Consider the following 25461-nt stretch of genomic DNA (forward strand, 5'->3'; position numbering starts at 1 on the left):
AACTGGGCCTGAGAATAAGCAAGTGGGTGTTAGACTTTAACTCAGAATTTTGGTCCTGTTCCCGATGTCAAGAAAAAGATAAGTTAAGCAGAAAGCATCAGTACCTTTTTAAGGAAGACTGTGGAACCTTGCTGTAAGACTAGATACAAGGTATGTCTGGTGTTATGGATGTTGATACTGCCACTTTCTTTGGTATAATTACCTCAACCATGGGCAAGGAGAGGAGGACTCACATTGGCTTTGGAATTCACTATTTATGCCCCAAACTTTTTAAGGCCCCATCTGTATGGAAGCACATGCAGGTTGGTTACATAAACAAATCACTTCCATTTTCAGGAAAGGGGAGGTGCATTGCAGCTGTGTAGGTTAACAGTAGTGTCTGCTACAGTGTTGTATTATAACTAGAAGTGATAGAAGTATTAAAGCACTGAAAGATTGTTTATAATTCGGGAAGTATGGGACTACCATGTGTGTTAGGCCTCAAAGAACAGGTAAGATTTTAGAAGCTAACTACCATCTAATGGATTCTCAGTATAAGTTAGTTAAAATAAAATAATTGGTGGAGTAAAGAGAAATGAGCACTTCAGACAGAGTTAGACTATAGGTAGGGTAAGCAGGGAATAATTTGCAAATGATATTTTTCCCTGGAGCATGAAATGCCCTGGAAGTTTGGTAAGGGTACAGCTATAATGGTGGATTGGATCAAATTGTGAAGAATTTTGAATATAAGCCGTTTGATTGGGACTTCCTTTCTTATGCTATCAGAAAGAAGCTAACACTTTCAAGAAAAAAATGACTAAGGGTTTTGCTGCTGCAGAACAGGGTCACATACTGGGTCATCTATTTTTAGAAAGAAACTACTGGGAGAAGCATGCAGGATAGGTTGGAGGAGAGTTTGAAGGTACTCGGAATATTTGGGGGAATTTTATTATTTCTAAAACACAAAATTTTACAGGTAAACATTTTTTAGACTTACCCTCCCTAATTATTTTGTGATCGATCCAATTACAGAAAACATATTGCCCTTTTACCATTACCATGTCATTGTTAACACTCTATATGTGTGGTGGGGGCGGGTGGGTGGTTGTGTGAATAGCCACACATGTGTGCAAAGAAAACCTATAGATATTCTAGTATTTTTTTATTTCAAAGTGATATTCTCTTTTGCCCCAAGGGACAAATTATGGAAAAAAGAAAATGACCAGTTGTTCAACATTTCTGACATTAGAAATATTTCTATTAGTTAACCCAAAGAATAACTTAAATATTAAATTGCAGATGACCTTCCTCTTTTCTCTGAAGGTTAGCCAGGGTTTACATGAGCTTTCAGAAGAACAGATGATACAGCCCAATATTGGACCAAGTCTAGGACTATCACAGTTCTGCTCCAGCTGCACCTTAACAAAATATTTCCCTGATAGGTAGTGGCATAAATTGAAAGACAGCGGGATTTGTACAAGGAAGTGTAACTTTAAGACTCTTAGTTTCAAAATTAGCCAGTGGCTGTAACAAGCTTAATAAGAAAATGTTTGGATTATGGTACTAAAATTTTCAGAAGTAATCTCTATCCAGGTTTTGAATGATGTCATCAAACCTCTGTTGCTTTTTCTCTGCCCGTGTAGAGGTGCTTCCCTGTGGTTGACTTCATCCTCAGTCCTTCTCTCTTCATTAAATGGCAGAGAAAGACACAGAAGTGCCAAGATTTTCACACTTTCAATCTCTGAAGGACAAAGGAACTTGTCCTGTGAAAGTTCTTGAAAGAGTTTCAGTTGGCCTATTTTGAACTAAGTACCCATCCCTGGGCCAGTTGCTACAGGGATGGGGGATAGGATCTGTGTTACTGTTCTTGTCAAGAAGTGGTCACGTGCCCATTGTGAAGCCCAGTAATGAATTGTGATTGGTGGAGAAATTGCCCCTAAAAGCAAAACTATCTTTTTTCCATCATAAAGAGGAAGAAGTGCTGGTGGTAGAAAAATAACAATCTCCATTATTGGTGATAAGGACCAAACGGTGTTCAGGTGCAGCTTTCAAATTCACTTACTGATTTTTTTCTGCCTGCACTTGGAGGCACAGAATAAAATTCTCTTTAGAGTGAAGATTCTACCAGTGCCCTTTCAGCAACTCTTGAGTGGAATCAGCTCAATGGCATAATTTATAGTTTTGTTATCCTTTGCCTTCTGTAGCAATTACTCTTGTAATGTTAAAAAAAAAAAAAAGGAAGAAGAAGAAAATCTTCCCAAGAGGCTTAAAATGAAGGGTGGGGATCTGACCAAATCTGAGATCAAGCGACTCTGCCCTTGGCTAATGAGATGTTTTGAAATGCTCAAAATCCACATTTCAAGTAGACAAAGAACGTATCTTGTAACTCCCCAAACTCATGTCTGGTTCACCCAGTGTTTGTCTGCTCATGAAGACTTGACCTTTTTCTTGCATCTTATTCTCCCCTCTTCTACCTCCAATACTGCCCTCTCTTGTTTGCCTTTCTTTTCCATTTGGTTACTGCCAAGAGATAACTTTCCCAATTTGATTCAAAAAGAGTTTCACTGTTTGTGCTTTTTGAGGATCTGGGGAATTACTGGGATGCCATTCTTGGGTCATGCCTTTACTTTCAGTTGTTGCCTTACTCTCACTGGGGTGGTGATGAGGTCTTTTTCTTAGGTTGTCCAATTGGCACAATCGTGGAAACAAATTCTAGGACCAAAGAAATACCCATACTACTGGCTAGCTACTTATCTATTTATACCGTTTTACCAAAAAATGTATAAAGAAAAAAACAAGCAAGAGTAATAGAGCACTAATCAATAACAAAGGATTTATAAATGTATAAAGTTTATAGTTACTGTAATAATTCTTCATTAGTCTTTCTTTTATCATCCTCAGTGTTTTATGCAGTTTTATCTCCAATGTTATGTTAATAGTATTGTGATATATGAGCTTTCAAATAGTGCACTTTCTTCAATTTACCTGGCACTGAATCTTGGAGAGCTAGACTCTGTTCAGGTCCTAGCTCTATTTATGGACCAGCCTACCTTCTAAAGAAGTCAATCTTTATTTTAAATAGGCTACCTCCTGTGGCATTTATAATGCAGGCAGATGCTGACTTAGGGTTTACTACTAAGTCATGGTGAAATTGTTTTTAGTTATTATTTGATTGCTCCTCTAAGGCTTTTGCCAGAGTGACTAAAAAATCTAAATTTTACAAAAGGATTATTGTTTTGCTATGTATGAACAAGGGTTAAATTAATATAGTTAACAAAACTCTTCCAAGTTAAGCTTAAAACATTTGATTACATCTGGTTCACATGTGAAGGTACAGAAGGGCCATTAAGGAGCACCTTGCCTGCTCCCTTGGCAGTGTTTTTTATACGTATAAACATGCATATATGAAATATATCTCTTATTCCATGCTCACTGCAGGTAAAGTAGCATAACTGAGTCCCAGTTGGCTGATTATGTGAAACTAGACACAACTACTATCATTCAGTCAAACATAAAGAAAAAACAAACAAAGAATAAAGGATGTCTCATAGAAATCAAGGAGAAAGTTCTTTTACTGGATTAAAATATTTGAAGAAAAATGGTATGAAAATGACCTCACTTCAATGTGACATTTCTTTAAGTCAAATCAAAAGAACCGTATATTAATTTATGGCAGGGCTTTAAGGCAAGGGTTTACGGTAGCTATGATTTGCCTACAGATTAGTTGAAACTGAATGTTGGTTATGATGGATGTTTACAGAAGGCATTTCATGGCTTAAGAGCCATTGGCAAGACCTCTGTGTATTCAAAGACGTTCACTCAGAGGTGGGCAGTGAGTAACTACAGATGGGTAACGACAGGTATCCCCCAGCTGCTGTGTCACTTCTTCAAAGTCCGTGTTGCCTCACTTTGCTTTCGTGAAAGACCTACCTTAGTACCTGTTTTTGCTAACTGAAAGAAATCTGAAGAGGATTTCTGCTTTCATGAAAAAGGCAGAAAGCAGAAATAGTGTTTACCATCTGTTTTTCAGCAAGTGTTACAGAGGCAGCACGCAAACCAAGCGGCCGTGGCAAACCTCCAGGCTCCTTCCGTGGAAATTACACTCAGCATCTCAGCCTTAAGCCGCTACAGCTTTGAACTGTGTCTCTAGGCATCTGTGCTCTATCTCAATTTATTCTTGTGCATCCATTTACAAGATGTGTCCTAAGGTATCAAAAAAGCCTAAGAAAACTCCTAAGGGTGTTAGGTGAATTAAGAGTTTCCATCGTGATGAACAAGATAAAGACATTGTGTATATATTGAACGTAGGGCCTAGGAACACTCGAAAACTTTTCCATATGAATTAATGGTAATTGCTTCTTTGCTTAATGCAGTTTCAGCTTACATTAGGTTTCATGGCAACTCTCTACTTTCAGATAGTGGGGGGAACCAGGGCTAATATGGGAAATGAAAATTTTCAACTGTGCTATGCTCCAGGTACCATACTGATCAGATTTTGGGTAAGATGCATTGGCAACTTACTTATGTGAAAGAGTTTAATTTACTAAGAATACTGGCTTGGAATGCCTAACAAGTTTCAGATTTACTTCTGTCATTTACTACTAGCAATCTGGTTTTGGTATGATTACTTAGCTTGCCTTACCATGATATGCTTAAAATATAAATTAATGGGGGACTTTTGGTTCAAGGTCAAGATTTAAGTCTCATAACGCTGAACAGTTTGTGTCCAGCCTGCTGTCCACGGGTGGCATGCGGTTCAGGATGGCTATGAATGTGGCCCATTGCAAAATCGTAAACTTACTTAAAACTTGATGAGATTTCTTTGTGGCTACATATCACAATGTTTTTAATGTGTGGCCCAGGAAACTCTTCTTCCAGTGTGGCCCCAGGGTGCCAAAAGTTTGGACACCCCTTGCTATTTGTTTTGCCTTCATCCAAACAGAATATTTTTATAAAAGTTCTTTGGAAATATTAAGGTTTCAGATACTATAACTTTTCTATTTCTTTGAAAAAAATCACTTCGGATTTCTTAAACTGTTGATTTAAACGTGATCCTTTGGTATTAAAATCCCTTTTTAATTTGATGGTAGTATTAAATAATACGCTCTTAAAATTTTGATAAGCTCTAAATTGTAATCAGTTCAGTAAAAGCAGTTTTCCGGAAATGCCACTGCTACACCATAGTCTTGTCCTTCTCCCATCACCCCACACCTCTTCTGCGTGACTAATGTAACACATCACCTGCATCTTACTTGGCCCCATTCCTTTTCATTTTTCAGTTTTAAGAACCTTCTTCCTTTAAATTAAGTTTAATATGACAAAAATGTCACTGCTTGGAAATCCATCAGGTGCTCAGCTGTTTTTTGTTTTTATTTTTATTTTTGTCATTTACAAACTCTTCCCTGTGTGACTCAAAACCATGAAGAATTCCTAAATGTAATGGGATCGAGTCAATTTTTTTGAGTCAATGTGCTACTGGCCATACATTTTGAAACTTTATTGCCCAAAGACACTTTTTCCACACACACAAAAGTTATTTCTCAGAGCTGTTTCAAGCACTTGGAAAATGTCTGAATGAATTTCCAAATCTCAAGGACACTATCCTCCCCTTGTGCTGAGGGGCACAGACTGTCTCCCCGCACGGCAGCTGATTTAACCCCCTGCTCCTTCCTCCCCAGAAACCACATGCAGGAACTTCGGAAACATCATCTGCTTCTTGACCTTTCTATCTGCAGCTCTCCATCTTAGTCCCTTGGTTTGAACAAGCAAGCTAGTTCATGGTATCAAAATATTTGTGTGAACGGAACCAGTCATAATTTATTGCTTCTAAAATTATTTCATGGTGTTGTGGTAGCCACTGTTTGTGCTGAGGCATTGGGGTTAATCTCAGTGGCAATGAGGCCTGCACTATATGTTATCCTAGCATATTTTGAGGGGGAAAATCTCTCCGATCAGTTTACCCACTGTATACCTGGATTAAGAACTTCCAAATAACTGACTGTTAATAGCAGGGCACGATGCTGCAAATTGTGATTCTTCTCTTTGGAGCTTAGCAAGATTCAGTTACTTGTTTATATAGCTCAACAATTTTAATATAAGGAATTTCTTAGAAGATAAAAAATAGAGTTTCAAAATTTATTCAAAGTTTTCCAGGTAGCATGAAAAGAAAGGGAAGGAAAAAATAGAGAAAGGAAGAAAGAAAGAAGGGAAAGAAGGAGGGAGGAAGAAAGGAAGGGAGGGAAAGAAAATGACCTTTGAATGTTGCAGGCTATATGCAGACTGCATTATTTTTCTTTGTTTAATTTTTTTGATTGATTGATTTTTAGAGAGAGATGGGGTGGGGTTAGAGAGAGAAACATCAATTTGTTCCTCCTCTTATTTATACATTAATTGGTTGATTCTTGTTTGTACCCTGAGCTGGGACTGAACCTGCAGTCTTGGTATATCGGGACAATGCTTCAACCAGCTGAGCTACCTGGCCAGGGCAGTATTCCTTTTCTAATGCTCCCAAGTTGCTGAGGGCCTGGGTACAGAACCCAAGTAGAGAGGTGCCATTTGTTGAGCACCTCCTATTTGCCAAACCCTGAGCTAGTTAGTTACCCTCATGAACTCTAATCTTCCAGCAATCCTTCACAGTAGGTGCTAGCTCTATTTTACAAAGGAGAATAAAGGCTAAAAGAGGATATGAAAATTGTCCAAATATACAGAGTGGTAAATGGTAGAGATGGTACTCACACCTTTGCTCTCTAAGGTATAATATTATATAAGAATACAATTTGCACTATCTCTGTTGGCCTTTAGATTATTTTCTAGGCTAGAAAAACATCATTATTTGTGTTTCCTTTTTGTCATAAAACTAAATAAAAACAACTTCTTGTAAAAGAGTATAAATCATTAAGTAATAAAGTCATGATCATTTGAACAATTTCCTTTCTATTTGATGATTTTGATAATGAGGTAGTTACTGGTTTAAAACACATAATTCCATCCCCAAACTGTTTGCTAATGATAGAATTTTGTGGTCATCAAACTTTTACAATTAGTGCAAAGTTCAAGTTTAATTATGTTCTGGGTTACTGTGCATGGTTAGATGATGTGAATTTACGCTCCTATAATTAGATAGTTAATATGTGCTTATTGAACACCCATCAAAGGTAATGAGACTTGAGCAATGGAGCAGAAGTATTAACATAATCCTTTCCCTCAGGGAACATCGAAACTAGCCAGAGACGCCTATGTTTGGAAAGAAACGAGATCATTTGAAATTAAATGCTAAATTGTGAAGAAGAGAATATATTCACAAAGTATAGAAATCTGAACAAAAGTAAACAGCTTGGTAGGAGGTCGTTAGCAGGATGCCTGCCAACAGATGTCAGAAGTTAATATTTACCTTCATGAAGCTGCCACGAGAACATGGATTTTGGCTGAGATAACTCAAACTCTGAATCGGATGGCACTTGGAGCTGTGATCAGTTTCTCACCAACAGGCTTATATGAACCCAACTCTCAACCCAGAATTACACATATTCAATGTAAATGAAAAATAGAATGTCCAAGGTTCTGAGCTGGCAGTTGAAAAAAATTAGTATTGATAGTTTTGCATGCCACCTACGTGTCAGTGAATGTTATATGAAAATGGCATGATAAATAAGGGCTGTTTTTAGGGTGAAAGTCCAGAAGTAGTGTACAGAAAGGGTGCATGGGGGGTGGCGGAGATAGAGTGCGAGTTAGACTTTCATGGAGGCTATTGGAATAATCTGGATTTCTGTATGTCCAGAAGGAATAACACAAAACCAGTTTGAAATAAACAATTTGAAAATAAGTAAATAGACAATTCGTGAAATGGACTGTTTGACCAAGAAGAGGGATTAATCATAGAACACTTTGTAATTCAGTAATCTGCTGTTTAAGAAAGCAGGTGGGGGGAATTAAAAAGAAAACTCATCTTCTGTCCTGCTTGTTACTTCCCTGGAAAAAGTGCAAGGTTTAGTCAAAGAAAATGATTGGTAATAAAAATAAATTTTCATTTACTAGAGAATATATAGTGAATATTACTTTTCTAACTTTTATTTAGTTCAGTGACCATTGCTGAGCATGGGGGATGTGTCCTTAGCTGAACTCTCTGTGGAATCGGAAAATGTGCCTACTCAGGGGAGACACATTTGAAAAAGAAACGCTAAGATGCCTAAGCTGTGGAATTAAAATACAGCATCGCATACCACGTATTCAGATAGTGTGCCAAGTGCATACAGCAAATCAAAGTGCTCACCACAGAGATGGCTAGTGTGTGAGAAAATGAAGGATAACATTATAATGAATATCTAGAAAACAGTGTCTAATCTATTACTTTGAATGAAATTTAGTATACTTTTTAAAAGCTATCTGCGTTTTTTGAGAAAATGAGTCATGCTGATTTGTAAGGAGACAGAATTAGAGAAAAAAAGGGAAAACATGTTCAAGGGTATAAATATCAGTTATATAGGAATATTCTTCAATACCAGTTGTGTAATCGTGACCATTTGGCAGCATATATTTGTGCATATGTGTGTATGTCAGATAATGCATGCTAACACACACATGTGTAAACCCATTCATCCATCCATCGCATGACAGTCAGCTATTCCCTGCTATGTATTCTCCAAATGCTGTGCTTAAATTTTAGGAATGAAAAAGATCATTAGATGGGCTCCTGGCCTCTAGACTAGTAGTAAGGGGACAGGCATTTAAAAAGTGCAATTCGAAATTGTAATGGGTGTGGTGTGGACCATGCTGAGAAACACTGCAACCTTTGCCTGTGGGACTCACACACGACTTCTCAGAGGAGGTCAGATTTAGCTCAAATCTGAAGAATAAGTGACAGTGTGCCAAACGGAGTGTTGCAAGTAATGCTATGGATAGTAAGAGGTTTAAATCCATCAACATTTTAAATATTGAGCACGGAACCCTTTGTTTTAGAGGATTCCGTGCTTCATATTTAAAGAGTTGCCATTATGCAATTTCTAAGTCGATCCAACGAAATGTACTGCCGTTATGTGCTTGGAACCCATTAGTCATAACTTGGTGATGTAAAGTACGTTCTTGACCTATGACAGGAATATTATTGCTGGAGTTGCTGTACTAAAAAATGTGATCACATTTGCCGTCTGGTGAAACATGCTGTCTCGCCCAGGTTGAGGTTCACACATGACTAAAGCCCTAAGTAGCCCTTGATTACTCAGTTGCCCAAAGGCCCACAAGCAGAATGGAGGGTTGTCTGTGTTTCATCACATCCCTGAACTGAAGTTTGGGGTGGGGACACCGAGAGAATGCCCATGGCTTTATCCTTTATTTTCCTTCATCTTTTGAAATACTTCGATTCTTGTATCAGCCAAATAGAATGGGTCACTATTCATGCCATGGTGCCCCATAGGAGACCATGGAAATAAAGTCTGAGAACATGAAGATTTTAATAAATGCAGTTTCTGCCTTTTTAAAGGGCTTATATTCTACATTTATTTTTAGAATTGCCTTATGTTATACAATATTTTAAAGACATTAAATGTGTATTTCTTTTTTTTTAAATCTTAGTTGTACTTCTTTTTTTAAAATATATTTTATTGATTATGTCATTACAGTTCTATTTCCCCCTTCATTCCCCTCTACCCTGCACACCCCTCCCCCAACATTCCCCCCCCCTTTAGTTTATGACCACGTGTCTCCATGTTTTAAACTCTAGTTTAGGTGAAAATGTAAACAGCTTTGTAATTGATACCAGAGGACGTAAACTGCTACAAGTGGCTACTTTTGGGGCCTCAGTTTGGTCTGTATGTGTGATAATTGACACAGCTTTTCTGAACTAATGACACCTAGTTTGTTTGGTCCTATCAGATCACTGTAAGAATATTAATCAGAGATTCTCACATTACCCAATGACTTGATGACTTCCTCTTTACTTCTATTATAGTTTTGTTTATCTATAAGACTAATAAAATTAGGAAGTGAAATGCATGATTGGTTCTTGGCATTTTCAGAGAGGGAAATGGAGGTAATAAGTATGTAGATAAAAATTTCTGGGCATGTGGAGAGAAGTCACGAGATAACACAAAAAGGCTATCCCGTTTCTGTCAAGGAATGAGACTTCTAAGAGAAAACATCTGGAACCGCAGAGGACATGAAGTGAGTGGTATACTGAAACTGTTAAAAACTGCTCAGTGCTCCGGTAGCATAGGAACCTAATAAAGGCTGTGATAGGAATCCTGGCTGTTAAAGCACCTTGAAGGGGTCATTTTAACAGGAAAAGGAAAGAAATAAGTACAGAGCAAGAGGAAAATTTTAAAAGTGAGAAGAGCGAAATAAAACAAACCTAAGGCCAAAATAACCCAGCCTAGGGAGATTGCCCAGGAAGGCGCATTTAGCCAACTGGGCCCAAGGCCTAGTGGCTCCTATTTCCCTTTTCATGCTGCAAAATATGAAGTAATCGCCTTAGCAGGACTTAGGGCAGTGATCAAATCACCTAACAATCCGAAATGTCTCCTTTCTTATGGAGATTTTTTGTTTCATTTTGTTTCTTGAGAAATGAGTCTTTTTTTTTTTTTTGCATCACTCTGCAATCAGGTTCTGTAGAAAATATAATCTCATAAATCTTTTGTCATGGGGGAAAATGAGCATGAGAATCAAAAAGTTGTTTTCATACTTTTAACATGTGGTATGAATAGGATGAATAGTTTCTCTAATTTCTGATATTCTAAATTTCCCATAAAAGAGGTTAAATTGTTTTTCTTTTGTCAAGATCTGAAATCTCAGAGATGTTATTAATGTCTATACTTCACTAAATTTCCATTAAATAGTTTATTTTAGTCTCCACAGAGTTCAGTTTCCTAGTGAAGATTGATTGTTTCAAAATTGTTAAGTAAACTTTTTAAAAAATATTTTATTTATTTATTCTTAGAGAGAGGGGAAGGGAAGGAGAAAAAGTGGGAGAGAAACATCAATATGTAGTTGCCTCTCATGTGTCCCCCTACTGGGACCTGGCCTGCAACCCAGGCATGTGCCCTGACTGGGAATCAAACTGGTGACCCTTTGCTTTACAGGCCCGTGTTCAATCCACTGAGCTACACCAGCCAGGGTTAAGTAAACTTTTTTTTAATTGAATTTATTTGGGTGACATTGGTTAGTAAAATTAAAGGTTGTAGGTATACAATTCTATAATACATCTACTGTATATAGTGTTGTGTGTTTACTACCCCAAGTTAGGTCTCCTTCCAACACTGTTTCTTTCCCCTTTACCCCCTTTCTACCTATCCCATCCTCCTTTCCCTCTGGTAATTATATAGTTGTCTGTGTCTATGAGATTTTTGGGGTTTTTTTAATACTTTTTTTTAAAAAGCGATACCAGCTTTTACCTAATTCTGTCTTTGGAGTCTGCATTTTTTTTGAAGTATGCTAAGAGATTAATTGCATATATTGATAATGAACATTCTTAAATATGTATTTATGTAAATAGTAATATAAAAATAAAAGCAATATAAGTTCATCTATTATGTCTAAACTATACTCTTTTCATTTCCTAAATATACACATGTATATGAGTATATGTGTGTATATGTAGTTATTGGGTTGGTCAGAAAGTTTGTTTAATTTTTTTCTGTATGGTGGCTCTAGTAGTACTTAGTTGTCTAACTTCATTCAAAACAATTTCCAATAAATATTCAATAAATATAAATGCTCAAAATAAAAACTTAGAGTTTTTAATACTCATATTTAAGAATTATACCTGAAATTCTATATGATATCCTGTAAAGATTAATGTTTACTTTTCACTTTGGTATCTTATAAAAGATATTCATTTTATCATTTTCATAGACATGATCACCAAAAGGTAAATCTGTGTATCTAAACAGATGAGCTTTCTAAAATTCTCTGTTCTGTGGATCAGCCATTTAAATATTTTCTTTTAAAACCAGGTTTGAAGTTATGATAATGTTTTATAAGTATTGCATGAATCATGTCCAAATTTGATCTCACTACTTAAATGTTTTCCTTAGCCTTGGATAAGTCCATTTCTATAGTACCTTGGTATTTGCAAATGTAACAAGGATACAGTATAGATAAAAACTGAAAGAACCTAACCTGTAGCAAAACACTTCAAAGAGGTCTTGATTAATGATGTCATGACCTTTGATAATAAACATGTTCAGGCGATGACATTCAGCTATTCAGAGATCACACAGAAGGAGCAGCCTGTGGGTACCTTTTGGGTAGTAGTGGTTAATTTCCGGTTTCCCATGCCTGGAACAGTTTTGATGGTGGGTGGATGAGAACATAGTCATAGCCCTTCCTTCTTACTCTTACATTTTAATGCCCTTTAAGTTAACCCTTTAAGTTAACCCTGATATATGTATTCCTGTTTTAATACTCTTAGATATCCTAAGTTCAATGATTAGGATGCATTGGTGGAGGTCCTACCTTTTTTCTATGCCCACCTTCCTCCACTGAGACACTCTCTTCTTATTATTATCATATGTTTTAAAGTAGAAGGAAAAATGACAAGATGATAATTTATGAGGGAAAAAATTTGCTTTAGTCTAAGTGGAATGTGTACTTCATTTTTTAAATTTAGTTCCTCAACTGTTTTTCAATGCTACAGTGGTTCAGTTGTTGGCACATGCAATAAAGGTATATAGGGGTGGGCAAAAGTAAGTCAATAATAATAAATAGTACGATAATTAATAAATAAATAATAACACAAGAATAAACTGTTTCACATACTCACAAATGTAAACCTACTTTTGCCAACCCCTGTGTTGTCAATCACTCATGTGAACTGTTAATTATTACTAATCTAACCATGACTCACTCAATGTGCATTTAAAAAGTAGTCACATGTCACAAAGCATCTCACTAGGCAAGCTTAAATGTTAATGAGAATTTTTTGTAGAGTGCTCCTTAGATTACAGAGGAACATGAATATACCAAATATCTGAATTGGCATAGATTAGTTGCCTAAATATTGACATTATTTCCTTAATAGTACAGTGATATAAAGTGCTGTTTCTATAAAAATATGTAGCTACATACAGGTAGTAAGAGACTGAGCTGAGGTCTACCTTTCAACGACTGATCGCTCTTGCAAATATGCTGAGCAAATGCTTTTTATATATTATTAATTCATTTAATTCCCATAACAATGACTAAGTTGATATTATCATTATGACTTTCTTATAGGATATAAAATACTGACACAAAAATGTTTTCATTATTTTTTGCAATCTATTGATGAAAAGAGCAACTTACTAATAATAGCAAACATATATATGCTTCTATTCTGTTCCAGAAAGGTTAGATTCAGTACAGATACTCCCACAGGAAAGAATAACCAAGGAGGCTGGAGTTTGCCCTGAGCGAAAAGTAGTGATCCACACAACTTAACTGCTTTATGAGTGGCTCCGGGGTCCACTCTTTTACTGGGTGGAGTCTTCCATCGGTTGCATATATGTCTGCAATGATAGCAATTATTTAAAAACAGACAAAACAACAATCACTTAGTGAGCAGCTTATTTGTTAAGGACTATTCTAAATACTTTATATGCATTTCCTTATTTAGTTCTCACAACAATTAAAATAGTTTCCTCATTTTAAAGAAGTTCTGAAGAGTTTAAATCAGAATTTCCAATGGTGGATCATGAGTCGTGACTCATGCTGAGCTGTGACTCAATCCACAGCTCAGTTGGATTGAGTTGGAGAAGGCTTTGTTGTGTCCTGTTTAACTTGAGAGAGGATGTGTAATGGCTAAGAATATGAGCTCTGGAGTCTAAAGCAAGATTCCTGCCTAGCTGTAATGACTTTTGCCTTGTTATACTACCTTTTTGCACCTCAGTTTTCACATCTATAATATGGATATAAAAAGCTATAGCTATGGAAAAAATTGGGTTAATATTTAGTATTAGGTACATAACATGCACTACATAATGTTTGCTCTATTAGTATGATTATTACTTTGTACAAATATTTTAGCAGCTTTGTTGGGATTTGCATAAAAATATGGTAAATTTATGCTTTTTTAATTTAGTAATATTGTGTGTATTTCCTCATGTGTGTTTATACTTTTGGTTAACTTTATTATACTATGCATTTTTATAATGCTACAATGAAATATATTTTCCTTATTCAGTTTTTGGTTTTTGCTGCCATAAAGAAAAACAATTGATATTGTATATTAATGCTATATTTAGTCACTTTACTAAATTCTGTTTCCAGATGGTTTTTAAAGTCAAAAACTTTGGAGTCATTTTTTTCTTTCACACCCCACATTAATTTGTATTATCAGGTCAACCTTTATATATATATATACATACAGAATGTTCCATGACTTTCACCTCCCCATCAAACTCCTCACCACCTCATCCGGCACAGGATCATTTCTAAGCTTTTCCAATCCTACCTAGTCTGTTCTCCAGGGAATCTATTATTAACTAAGAGTCATTTTTCTTTTCTATATTTATTTTCATTCAAGTTTTACTAAAATAGCTACAGCCTCCCCTAAAACACTAAAAATAATGGTGAGAATGGCCCACCCAATCTTTATTATGACTTTAATATAAAACCTCAGTTAGTTTCTGTGAAATAATTTTATGCCATGATTTGAAAGTCTTCTGCTATTCAATTTACTCAATTTTGGGCTACATAGTTGATTTTATCATGGTGTTTTAGAATTTATTAGTATGATAATATAGTTTTCTTTTAATATTCCAGAAGGTTATTTTTACATCCTCATGTTCATGAACTAAATCTGTACTCTGTCGTGAAGTACTGTATCTTTTAATCCAATGATAGATGGTATTCGATTAAATTTTATTTGAGATTTTTGCATTTCCCTCAATTTATGAGTGAAAATTGTTCTAATTTGCAAGATTTGGTATTGACAATTGAAAGAACTTTGTTACAATGTTTTTTCCATTTATTAGAGATTTTTGTTTTTCCAGCTTTTTTGAGATATAACTGACCTATAACATTCTGTAAGTTTAAGGTATATGTGTTTATTTGATACACTTATATTTTGCTATGTGATTACCACTGTAGAGTTAGCTAACACCTGCATAATGCCATGCAATTCTGTTTCTTTGGTGTGGGAAGAACATTTAAGATCTAGTCTCTTAGCAACTTTGAAGGATATAATACAGTGTTAGTAACTGTAGTCAGAAGATTTAGGCCTACTTATTTTATTGTTAGCTAGGCAGATATCTGTCATTTTTAATTTTTTAAAAATTGCTTATATAAATTTGGAATTAGATGTTCCTTTAAAGTCAAATGGAATTCTCAAATAAATCCTACACTACTGTTTCTTTTTCATTTATCAATGTTTGAAAATTGGTTTAGTGCCTTTTAGAGCTGTTCACTTTTTCTGCATTTTCAGTCAACTTTGATAATTTACTTTTATGGTAAGTCACCCATTTCATGTAGCCTTTCAGATTTAATTGGCACGAAGTTACATCAAAAATACTTACACATTTTAAATACACTTTCATCTGTGATTATATCTTCTCTCTCAGTCCTCAATATAAATCCTTGATTCATATTCTCCATCTCATTTACTCTCAATCTCAGTGTCCTTTCTGCGAACCGCCTTTTGGTTTCAATTCTAAATTCTAATTTTGTTTTTGAATGTATCTTTGAGGTTTTGTCTTATGAATTTTCAGTTCATACTTTGTTTTGCTTACTTTTTTTAGCTTTGTAGATTGAATTGCGGGTTGTAAATTTGAAGGATTCTTATTCAATAATAAGATAAGTTTAATGTATTAACTACTCTACCTGTACTGTCCTGCTCCATACAACGTAATGGCGTCTCACAGGTAACACTCTCGTATTTTTGTGAGGATTGCTCCTGGAGTGTGCTTGTTGGTTTGACTTCCACATTTCCCACACAGCTTTATAACTCTCCATAAAGAATTAGTGCCTAAAAATAAATATGATCAATTTACTTAAAATAAATATTCGTAACATGTATATGCCCCAATTACCAGATTGACTGGTTTTATTTGAATGTCTCTTAATGTTTCTGCAGCCATTGAACAAGACCATTTGGCCAATCTGAACAAAGACACACAGGCCTTAAAATAAAGCAAATATGCATGTGTATTTTAAATATAGTACACAGTGTCACTTAGCACTTTAGACCAAGGGCTCTGGAGTTTACTGTCAAAATTGAAGCCTTGGCTGTACATTTAGTTGCTATGATCTTGGCCAGGTACTTAGCTTCCCTGTATTTTATAAAATATAAAATAAGCACCATAACAGTATCAATTTTTATGATTTTGGTGAGAATCACATGAGCTAATGTATAAAAAGCAATTAATCATAGAGTTATTATTTTTAAAACTTATTTTTAGTGTAAGTTCAAGCATGGATAGACACTCTGGTGTCCAAATAGGGATCTAAAATTTACATTCTGTACATGGAGGGTATTCTGCTAAACTGAAGTCTAAGCCAATAAGCACTGTAGGGTAACTGTCATCCTATTAATTTCATTACCTTTCCCAATAAGATCAGACTCCAGCCGACACTCGCAGAGAGAGCCTCTTTAATATCCACATCTATTTGTTGGCAGGGTTTCACACTACAGTCAGACTCAATAGCTCGTGGGGTAGGTTTAATTGACAGAGCTTTAGTTAGTGTGAATTAGAAACAGCCTGTTTTTCAGGGTTGGTTTATTTTTGTTGAAGAAAGCTGAGTGTCTGACAATTATGTTTACCGGTGAATTTATTTCTTTGGTATGCTCCTTACAATTCTTAGGAGTACGAAAGTGGTCCTCCTGGCCTCACAGTTTTTAAATTCCCACATGAGAATGAAAATTTTGTCTACAATACCAGACTTGTTTGTTAAACATAAAAGAACATAAATCCTCCTGGGTCCCCAGGGGTGTGTTAGAGAAAGGGAGTGATCATTATAAACCACTTAGCACTGTGTGCTATGTATCATGTTGCCGTGAGAAAGTGATGTTTGATTGGCTCATGAAATAAGTTTCGTAAATCCTTTAAATACTGATGTGAGCAATTGTGCATGTTGGAAATTAATACCTAAGAGTGTGTTTTAAGATTACCCTGTCTCCAGAACAGTCATCTGGGAATGCACGGATTTCTGCATTTAAGGATGATTATGTTTTGTGATTTCACTTTTTCTGTGTCAAATAGTTTTATCATCTCCGTTTCATTTGGCTAAATCCTATAGAATACTCTTTTATCATTGTATTTTCTGTCCACTTTCTTCTTGATGATTTGGAATATGTTATAGTATATTAACCAACTAACTTCTGTACTGAATCTCACATTCTTCGAGTGGTATTCTATCACAAAAAAAGGAAAATTTTAAATTGTTAGGGAAGGTAACTGGATTTAATGTGTTAGTCTTTTTCCAACCACAGTAAATTCTCAAACAAGTTTTTAAAAAGTATATTATCAAGTGGTATGGTTTTTGTCTTGTTCTTTTGTATTTTGAAGACACGATAGCAAGAATTAGACCTGCAAATCCTTTCCAGGTAAATGTTCACTTGGTCCATCACAAATGATCTTGAGTAAAATCTAAGTAAAAGAAATGCTATTTTTGTAACTATATTTTTAGCAAGAAGATTTACTGTTCTGATTAAGAAGGAAAAATAAGTTTAGTAAATAATAATATGATTAATAATTTTCAATTTCATAGATATTTAAGCAGTTACTGGGTGTGACCATGAAAATTCCTATTAGAGGAATTGGGTGTTTGTTACATGATACCACTTCTGAGGAAAAAAAATCTTATAAAATGCCTAATTTACTATAAGACAAGTAGTAGTATGTGTTAGGTTCTACTGTTTTATAAGCAAAGAACATAGCACTTTTTTTAGAGGTTCATTTCATTTAACCTTCATGAAATGAAAAACTGTAGTTTTTAAAGCGCTCTGATAAATGTATGTGCCGGACTTGTAGGAGCATGTAGAATTAATTGCCAGCTGTCTACCTGCAAATCCAGAAATTGTTATAAAGATTAGTGTTTTTTTAACAGCATCAAATTTAGTAGAAATCTCCATGAAAAAGTGACAGTCTACCTGTCACTCTCTGATATGCATGACAGTGGTTTTTATATCAGGATATATAAGTTAGATAAAACCAACTATAAGACTTATTTGTTCCTTAATGAATTCTTAACATTTACAATCCTGATATTTCCATGTATGGTCAAAACCTCCTTTTTAATTTACAACAATAAAATAAATAGTTATGGGAATTGTTAGTTTGTCATTTGTTCCATATAGTATACTTTTCTTTTAAAAAGCTCCCTTTAGAACGATTATAATGATTATTTTGCAAATGGTGTGAAGAAACATTTTGGCTCTGTGCGTGTTGCCTAAGCAGTTTTTGGCACATGACTTCATAATTGCCAAATCTCTGGTCTTTCCTCATAGCCCAGCTCTGCTCACAGTAGGCAGTCTCCCTTTGTCCTGTGCCACCATGCACAGTGGCTTTCCTCTTGTTTCCCTGCTGCTCCTTTCCAGGATGCTTTTTGTAAAGAGTCTTTTCTTTCTACCCACACTTGAAATGTTGCTTCCTGGCGTTCCTCAGGTATGTGATGATTCTATGTTCCTCCCTACTGAAGCTTCCTAGCTGTGTCTCATATGCTGCCAGAGTGACAAACTTAGACATCTGCATGGGCCATTAAAGTAGATAAATGATCTTGGAACTTGTTTTTAATAGCATAGAAAGTTGATAGGGATTTTTAGAAACTAGAAAGAGCATGTGCCATCAAAAGCTATTTCCCCTTGGTTTCAGCCTCAGTTGGTATGAAGGAAGGAAGGGACAGTGTTCATTTCTTCATTAACCAAACACTGATTCAGTGTTTACTATGTGCCCGGCCCACAAGTGCTCAGGATAATACCGTAAATTACACAAAGTTACCTCCTCTTCTGGCACTGACACCATTTCTGGAGATCTGAGCCTTCATGGTCACACAAGGGCTAATGATATTTACTATGATCATATTTTTAATTTTAAAAAAGGCTGGATACCCAGATTTTTCACTAAAAATTCACTTTCCAAAAAATGTTGACTTAATTTAAAAAACTTACTCTCTATTAAAACTGGGCTTATCTGTTTGTAATATTGACCTACAAAATAATATTCAAACATCTGACTCAGAAATACCTTCTCACCTACACCCATTTCTCCAGCTTGATCTCTGTCTTCATCTTTGTTTGCATCCTGTCTTCACAGTTGACCATGCCTGGCCCCCTCTTTCTTCTATTACATCTTTTGTATTGTACCCCTCGCTAGAATGCATTTCTATTTCCCTCCTTTTCACCACTGGTCAATCACAACTCATTGACAGCCCAAATGTCTCCTTGTAAACTGACCCTAATCTCTCTGTATAGAATTACTCTTACTGCCAGTATTCCACAGTATTCCCTGTATTTGCTTACTAGAGCACACACCAAAATGTTTTGTGGACCATGAGCTTAAAGAAGGTATACTTTTGTCTTTGTGTCCTGAGAATTGAGCATAGCACTTTACACCAATCAGTCCCTCGTAAATCTTTATAGAATGATTGACCAGGCCTGAAATCTGGCTCTGTGCAGACTTCGCTGTGGTGGTAACCTACATCAGATAGGCACAGAACAAACTGACACTCTATGAATAGAGGCTTTCTTTCACAAGTAAACAATCCTGAAATAAAAAATTACCCTTTGGTTTAAAGTGGTAGTTATCAACCTCTATAACAGGTATATCTAGAATAACTACTTATGTCTATTCTACCCAACTCTCTTACCCCTGACCTCATGCCTCTCTGGTCCCACCACACACATACACCAAAATTCCTACAGTGGTTATACTGGGTAGCTGATGCACTTGTGATTTATAACACCAGACTCGTCACATGATCCAGCAGAAACAGCCTCTTCCCTTTTGTATTCAAGTTTTCTTGTTTTATTGCTTTCAAACTCTCGCGGCTGTATTACAAGGTAGATGTGGGGTAGGAGTAGCAGTGCAGTGTAGGGATGAGGAGCAAACTTGACTGAGTAGCGAGCGACTGAGTGCCAATCATGTTCCAGGCATTGCACATGTGCTGGCCTGTTTTCCTTTCTTAAAGGATTCTTGTGAGTTACCCTCAACTTAAGGGTAAGGGAAATTAGGCAGAAAAAGGTGAAGTTATATGCCATAAGAGAAATCTGTATATTTCTTTAGGACAATCATTTATAAGTATAATTGGCTCATTATATACATTGTTCCTTTTCAATAATTTGTCTTTGGTAAATTCAATAATGCACAAAAAATATTGTTTTTAGTTATATGGTAGCTGCTGAATTTAGTCTTTTAAAAAATCCACCGATGGTTTTTCCAACCTTGTCAGACTTGCTTTTTAACAAAAGTTTTGCAATGTTCTATTTAGTATTTTGAAATATAATTACTGTAAGTAATCATCTATATTTATGTGTGCAGTCATTTTAAAGATAAAAATAATGGCCTACATACTATATAAACTAGTACAATAACAAAGTAACTTATGTTAAAATAATGTATTTAAATACATAAATACCCATGCACAGTTAGACTAGGAAATAAAAGAAAGTAGCCGTATATTCACACTTTTTATGTAGAATCATTGTGGTAATGACAGTTATTAATATAGACTAATATGGGTACATGTAATTGCTTTATGATGCAAATAGTATAAGCAGTGTACCTGTTACTGATACGTTGTTTTCCAAAATAGTGAGTAACTCTTGGTAAAGTTCCAAAGTATTGAAACTTTCCTCTACTTATTTGAATTTCTGGAAACTTGGCGTAAAGTAAATTTTACACCATGATACATATTTGTGTTTACATGTAGGGCAACATCGGGTTCCGGACTCAGATGAACAATAGCAGAAATATCATCTGCACAAATGTCCAGTGACTCCTTGTCAAGCTTGAGGGCGTGGGGCAAATACTCACTTCTGGGACTTCCTGTTGTTGAACATTTGTGGACCCCACCCACTACATTTCATGTGCCCTCCTCACCCCAGTCACTGAGACAACCCAAAATGCTGGGCAAATTTCTGAAACATTCTCTAATGGGGCAATACTGCTCTCGATGAGTGCCACTTATCTAAACCTCCCACACCAAAGTTAGCGTTTGTTTAAAAAAAAAAAGATCATGACTTCTTATGTTTAAGATAGTGTGTAGTGCAATGTAGAATAAAAGTATGTAAGAACTGATCCCTTCCTTCAAGGATTTAACAGCCTAAGTAAGACGATAGATCGATATTTAAAGTTGACAATGTTTCTATCTGAAACAGAAAGATGCTGGTGAGCTGAGAACACCCAGAAAGGTCTCACAGAGGCAGTGCAGTACACAGTGAGATTTGAAAGATGTGTCTGTAATGAAGTGGCTCATCACAGATGAGTGGAGGGAGCCAAGGAGCCTGACTAGGAGGAAAGAGCCACTGTCAGAAAGTAATGGGCAGTAATAATAGGAATTCAGATTGGAGTAAGGCTGCCATGTCCAAATGGAAATTAAATTGAATAATTCATGAATTGAATGTCAGAGATGGTTGCTTCATGCAAAATATTTAAGTTTGGAGATGGCTCTTCAGTGGATTTGAAGTTCATTAACAGTAAAATGAGAGGCCTATGGATCAAAGACTCATATTTCTTTATGTGGGATGCGTTTTTAGTATGTCTCTTATTTTGGAATATTTGATTAAATTTATCCAGTTAAATTTGAGATAAACTCATAGCGATGGCCCATGGGTTTACTGCACCTCAGAAGTGGAATTCGAAATTGCCAACTGGACAAATTAGGACCTTATGTCTCTCTTCTCTTTTTTCTTTGCAGGTATGACTTTGTAGAAGTTGAGGACCCCAGTGATGGAACAGTATTAGGGCGCTGGTGTGGTTCTGGGACTGTGCCAGGAAAACAGATTTCTAAAGGAAATCAAATCAGGATAAGATTTGTATCTGATGAATATTTCCCTTCTGAACCAGGCTTTTGCATCCACTACAACATTGTCATGCCGGTAAGTACCACTCAGCGATCTGCTTACTTAAGTCCGTTGTTTGTTTACTTTTTTTCCCCCTGTTAAACAGGGGAATCAGGCAAAACAAAAGCCTTTCTCTAGTTTGATTTTTTTTTATAAATGTCACTCTAGTTATCACAACTTGAATTTCATCATTGTAGATTATTAGCCATGTTAAGCACCTCATAATTAATAAATAAAATATGTTTTGTACAAGATTTAGAAGGTTGTAATAATTGTCCCCACCAAACTCACTATCCGGTATTTCCTTGTTGATGCAAAATCACACAGGGTAGACAGAATTTTCTCTGGAACAAATTAAGATAACCAGTGTATCACTGGCATCGCCATCTAATTTTGGACTACGGAAAGTCTTCCTGACTTAATGATAACTGTTGTCATATTAAATCATAAAAATTATTTGTTTTCTAGCATTTTTTATGATCATTTCTTATACAATAGTCTTCTGCATTTTGCTAAACTCCATCTTTAAAGGTGTAAAATTTCAAGCTTACATAGTACTTTGATGATTCCTATTTTAAAATTCATATATATTTTTGAAATTAATACATTGCAAAGCTAGAAAGCCCACATTATCTGATATTAATACCGTTTTAATAAAATTCACATCTGTATTGCCTAAAAGTGCATGCTCTTATGTAATGTTTTCCTTTTTCCACTCCAGTAAGGTAGCATCGTGCTTTTCTGCACCCACCAAAATCAGTCCTCTAGTTGTGTTGTTTACAAATGTGTATATGACAAACTTCTTTTTATTTTTTTCTGGAGAAAGATACACTTATTAAATATGAGGCCTTTTCAAATCAATGTTTTAGTATAAAATATATTTTAAAAAGTAATTAGCTCGATCTTCCTACTTATCGTGATGTTTACTCTGATTGAATAATATTTATGACCTTTTGCGCCCGCCCCCCACCGAAAAAAGTTTTGACTTTCTCACTGAAATTTAAGAGATCTGTTTTTTTCTGATTATAATTGTTGTATTTTTAGTTGTATCAGCATTACTGTGCCTTTTATGTATTATTTCAAACACTTGTATCGATTTGTTGCACCACAACAGAAATATTGGAAACGCTTTTATGTTTTATCACATTCTACTTATAATAGTAACTCAGAAGTATTTATACAAGTATGATGATGTCATCTAGTATAATTTTTAAGTATATTCAAGTATATCGCCACTTGAAATAATATGAAAACTTATGTCTAATGATTTTAACAGATCTGTAGGTATATTGGGAACATGGCATGGAGTGGGCTACATGCAGTAACATGCAGATTCCCGAGTATAAAACATATGCACGCAGCCTGCTGGTAATTCATGAGAGTTTGTGAGTCAAATCAGAAAATATATAACATCAATGCTTAACTTTATTTATTACATTTATATGGAAATATTAACAGAAATTTCCCTTTTTGATTTTCCGTACTCTGGCCTATGGAATATTTTAAGTAACTGATTGGAAAATTGAGTTATTGTTTAAGATACAGCCAGAAAGCAATGATAAAGTGCAAACTGGGGTTTGAAACTGATAATTTATTCATTTACTAACAGTAGAATTATTTATTATGTACAATTGAAGGTAAGGGGGAATCTCTTAAATGTATGTTATAAATTATATTGTAAATTTTGATCAATATATTTATATAAATTATTTTAAATATTCATATTTCTATTCCATTGTGAGATACTTTTGCCAGTATATATGTTTTCTACCATTTTCTTTGTTAATTTCTAAAACTTTTCTTAATATTTTAATCTAAATTTAATGAAATTTAATATTTCATTTAGAAAAGTAGTAATAGTAGACAAGGATTAAAAAACACTATATATAGGTAGTACTTTAATAATGTGATTATTTGTTTGAAAAAAAGCCACTAAAAATCTGCTTTAAACATTTCCAGAGTATCATGCTTCACAGAATTCATGGATTTTTTGTTGTTGTTGTTTGCTTGTTTTTTAAAGTCTCAGTTGGCCTTGGGACCCATCGCTCTACATTTTTAGTGTTGGTTTTACCACATCTAATGACCTTAAATATTTAAATATAAAACAATTAAATTTTACCATAAAATCATAATGGTAGGTCATGTATCACAGCAAAGGTTTTATTTACCCAAAACCTGTGGCAAAAATAAACTTGAAGCTGAGATTTTCATATTTTAAATTAACTGATCTCTTCATATTATATTAATTTAAATGTGTGTAACAATCTATTGTCATGTTGCAGAATAACACCTGGAGACTAACATGTATGTATGCGGACACCAAGGGTTGTTCTTTTCTGATTTTATGATCATGTGGGTTTTCCAGTATGTAACCCAAGAAGTTATGTGGATTAAATAAAATCCATAGAGATAAAAAGAGTTATTTTGTATTGCCTAGATCAGTTCTACGTACAATATGAGTTCTGAATAAATGCTGGAATGCTGAGCTGGTCATACAGCTCACTCACCCCAGCCTAACTAACAGATTCACTGACACAGTTGTTATCCATAAGTGTATCAGATTCAGGAGCCTTTAGATGAGATAAAGAAGCCGGAGGATCTAAGGTAAGTACCATCCATCCTCCTGAGCAAGAAGTTTGAACTGTTCTGGGTTTAAACTGTTCCCTGAGATTTATTGTGACTAACACCAGAAACTGCCTGCATTTGAGAGACTTTAGGTGAAATGTGCATCATTGATTACATCATTTAAATTAAATTCAGTGCATTTGTGTATAGTTCTTGAAATAGTTCGATAAATTGTAAATATGGACTTCGGTGGGCTGAGAATTGACACTGTCTTAGCATCTATGGGAACATGCTTTGCATGGGGACTAAGTTGACCTGTGATGGGCTCCAGGAAATGGAGACATGCGGGGAAACAGCACAGGGGATCTTATTAAAGTGCCTTATGCTTAAGAAAGCAGTAGACTTTGGGTTGCAAGAAACCAGAGACCCTGCCTGTAGGGTGCTACATAGCTTAATCAGTGTGACTTGGGGTTTTAATTTGCCAAGTACTTATTGATATATGAGTTTTACAGTCTCAGTTTTCATTCATTTGGGTTTGAGTTAACTTTGACAATTTATCTGCCGTTCCTTCACCTGTCTTTTGTCTTGCTTCTACAGATCCATCTCTCTTCCCACACAGTCACTATCATCCTGTACTCAATAACTGCCCACAGAAAAATTTGATGAGGGAAAATATGATTGTGCCTGCAGAGTTCTGAATTATCATTGTGTATTGCTACATGACATCCCTCCCTCCACCCACTCCCTCCACCCACTCCCTCCAACACCATTACTAACAGGACAGCAATCCATCAGTCTTATCTGTGTATCAATGAATGAAAGCCTAAGGGAAGAACACTTGCCTTTTGGAGAAGAGACTTAAAAGTTCTTGTGTCATTTGCTTAGGGGCAAGTGCCCCTCCAAAGCCCCCCACCTTGTCATCTCTGATACTTTTTTTTTTTTTTTGGCAAGGA

At 35.5% G+C, this 25461-nt stretch overlaps 1 protein-coding gene across 2 annotated transcripts in view; it reads left to right on the forward strand.

Moving 5' to 3' along the window:
• The window catches only part of PDGFC (platelet derived growth factor C), a 169948-nt gene that overhangs the window by 96035 nt on the left and 48452 nt on the right, over positions 1 to 25461 (forward strand). For both annotated transcript variants that reach the window (XM_037125730.2, XM_037125731.2), the window contains exon 4: positions 21799 to 21979. In XM_037125730.2, coding sequence (XP_036981625.1) covers positions 21799 to 21979 — 181 coding nt within the window. The remainder of the gene's footprint in view (positions 1 to 21798; positions 21980 to 25461) is intronic.

This window comes from Artibeus jamaicensis, unplaced genomic scaffold, assembly GCF_021234435.1.
Source record: "Artibeus jamaicensis isolate MK-2021 breed Jamaican fruit bat unplaced genomic scaffold, CSHL_Jam_final scaffold_537, whole genome shotgun sequence".
NCBI classification, from domain to species: domain Eukaryota; kingdom Metazoa; phylum Chordata; class Mammalia; order Chiroptera; family Phyllostomidae; genus Artibeus; species Artibeus jamaicensis.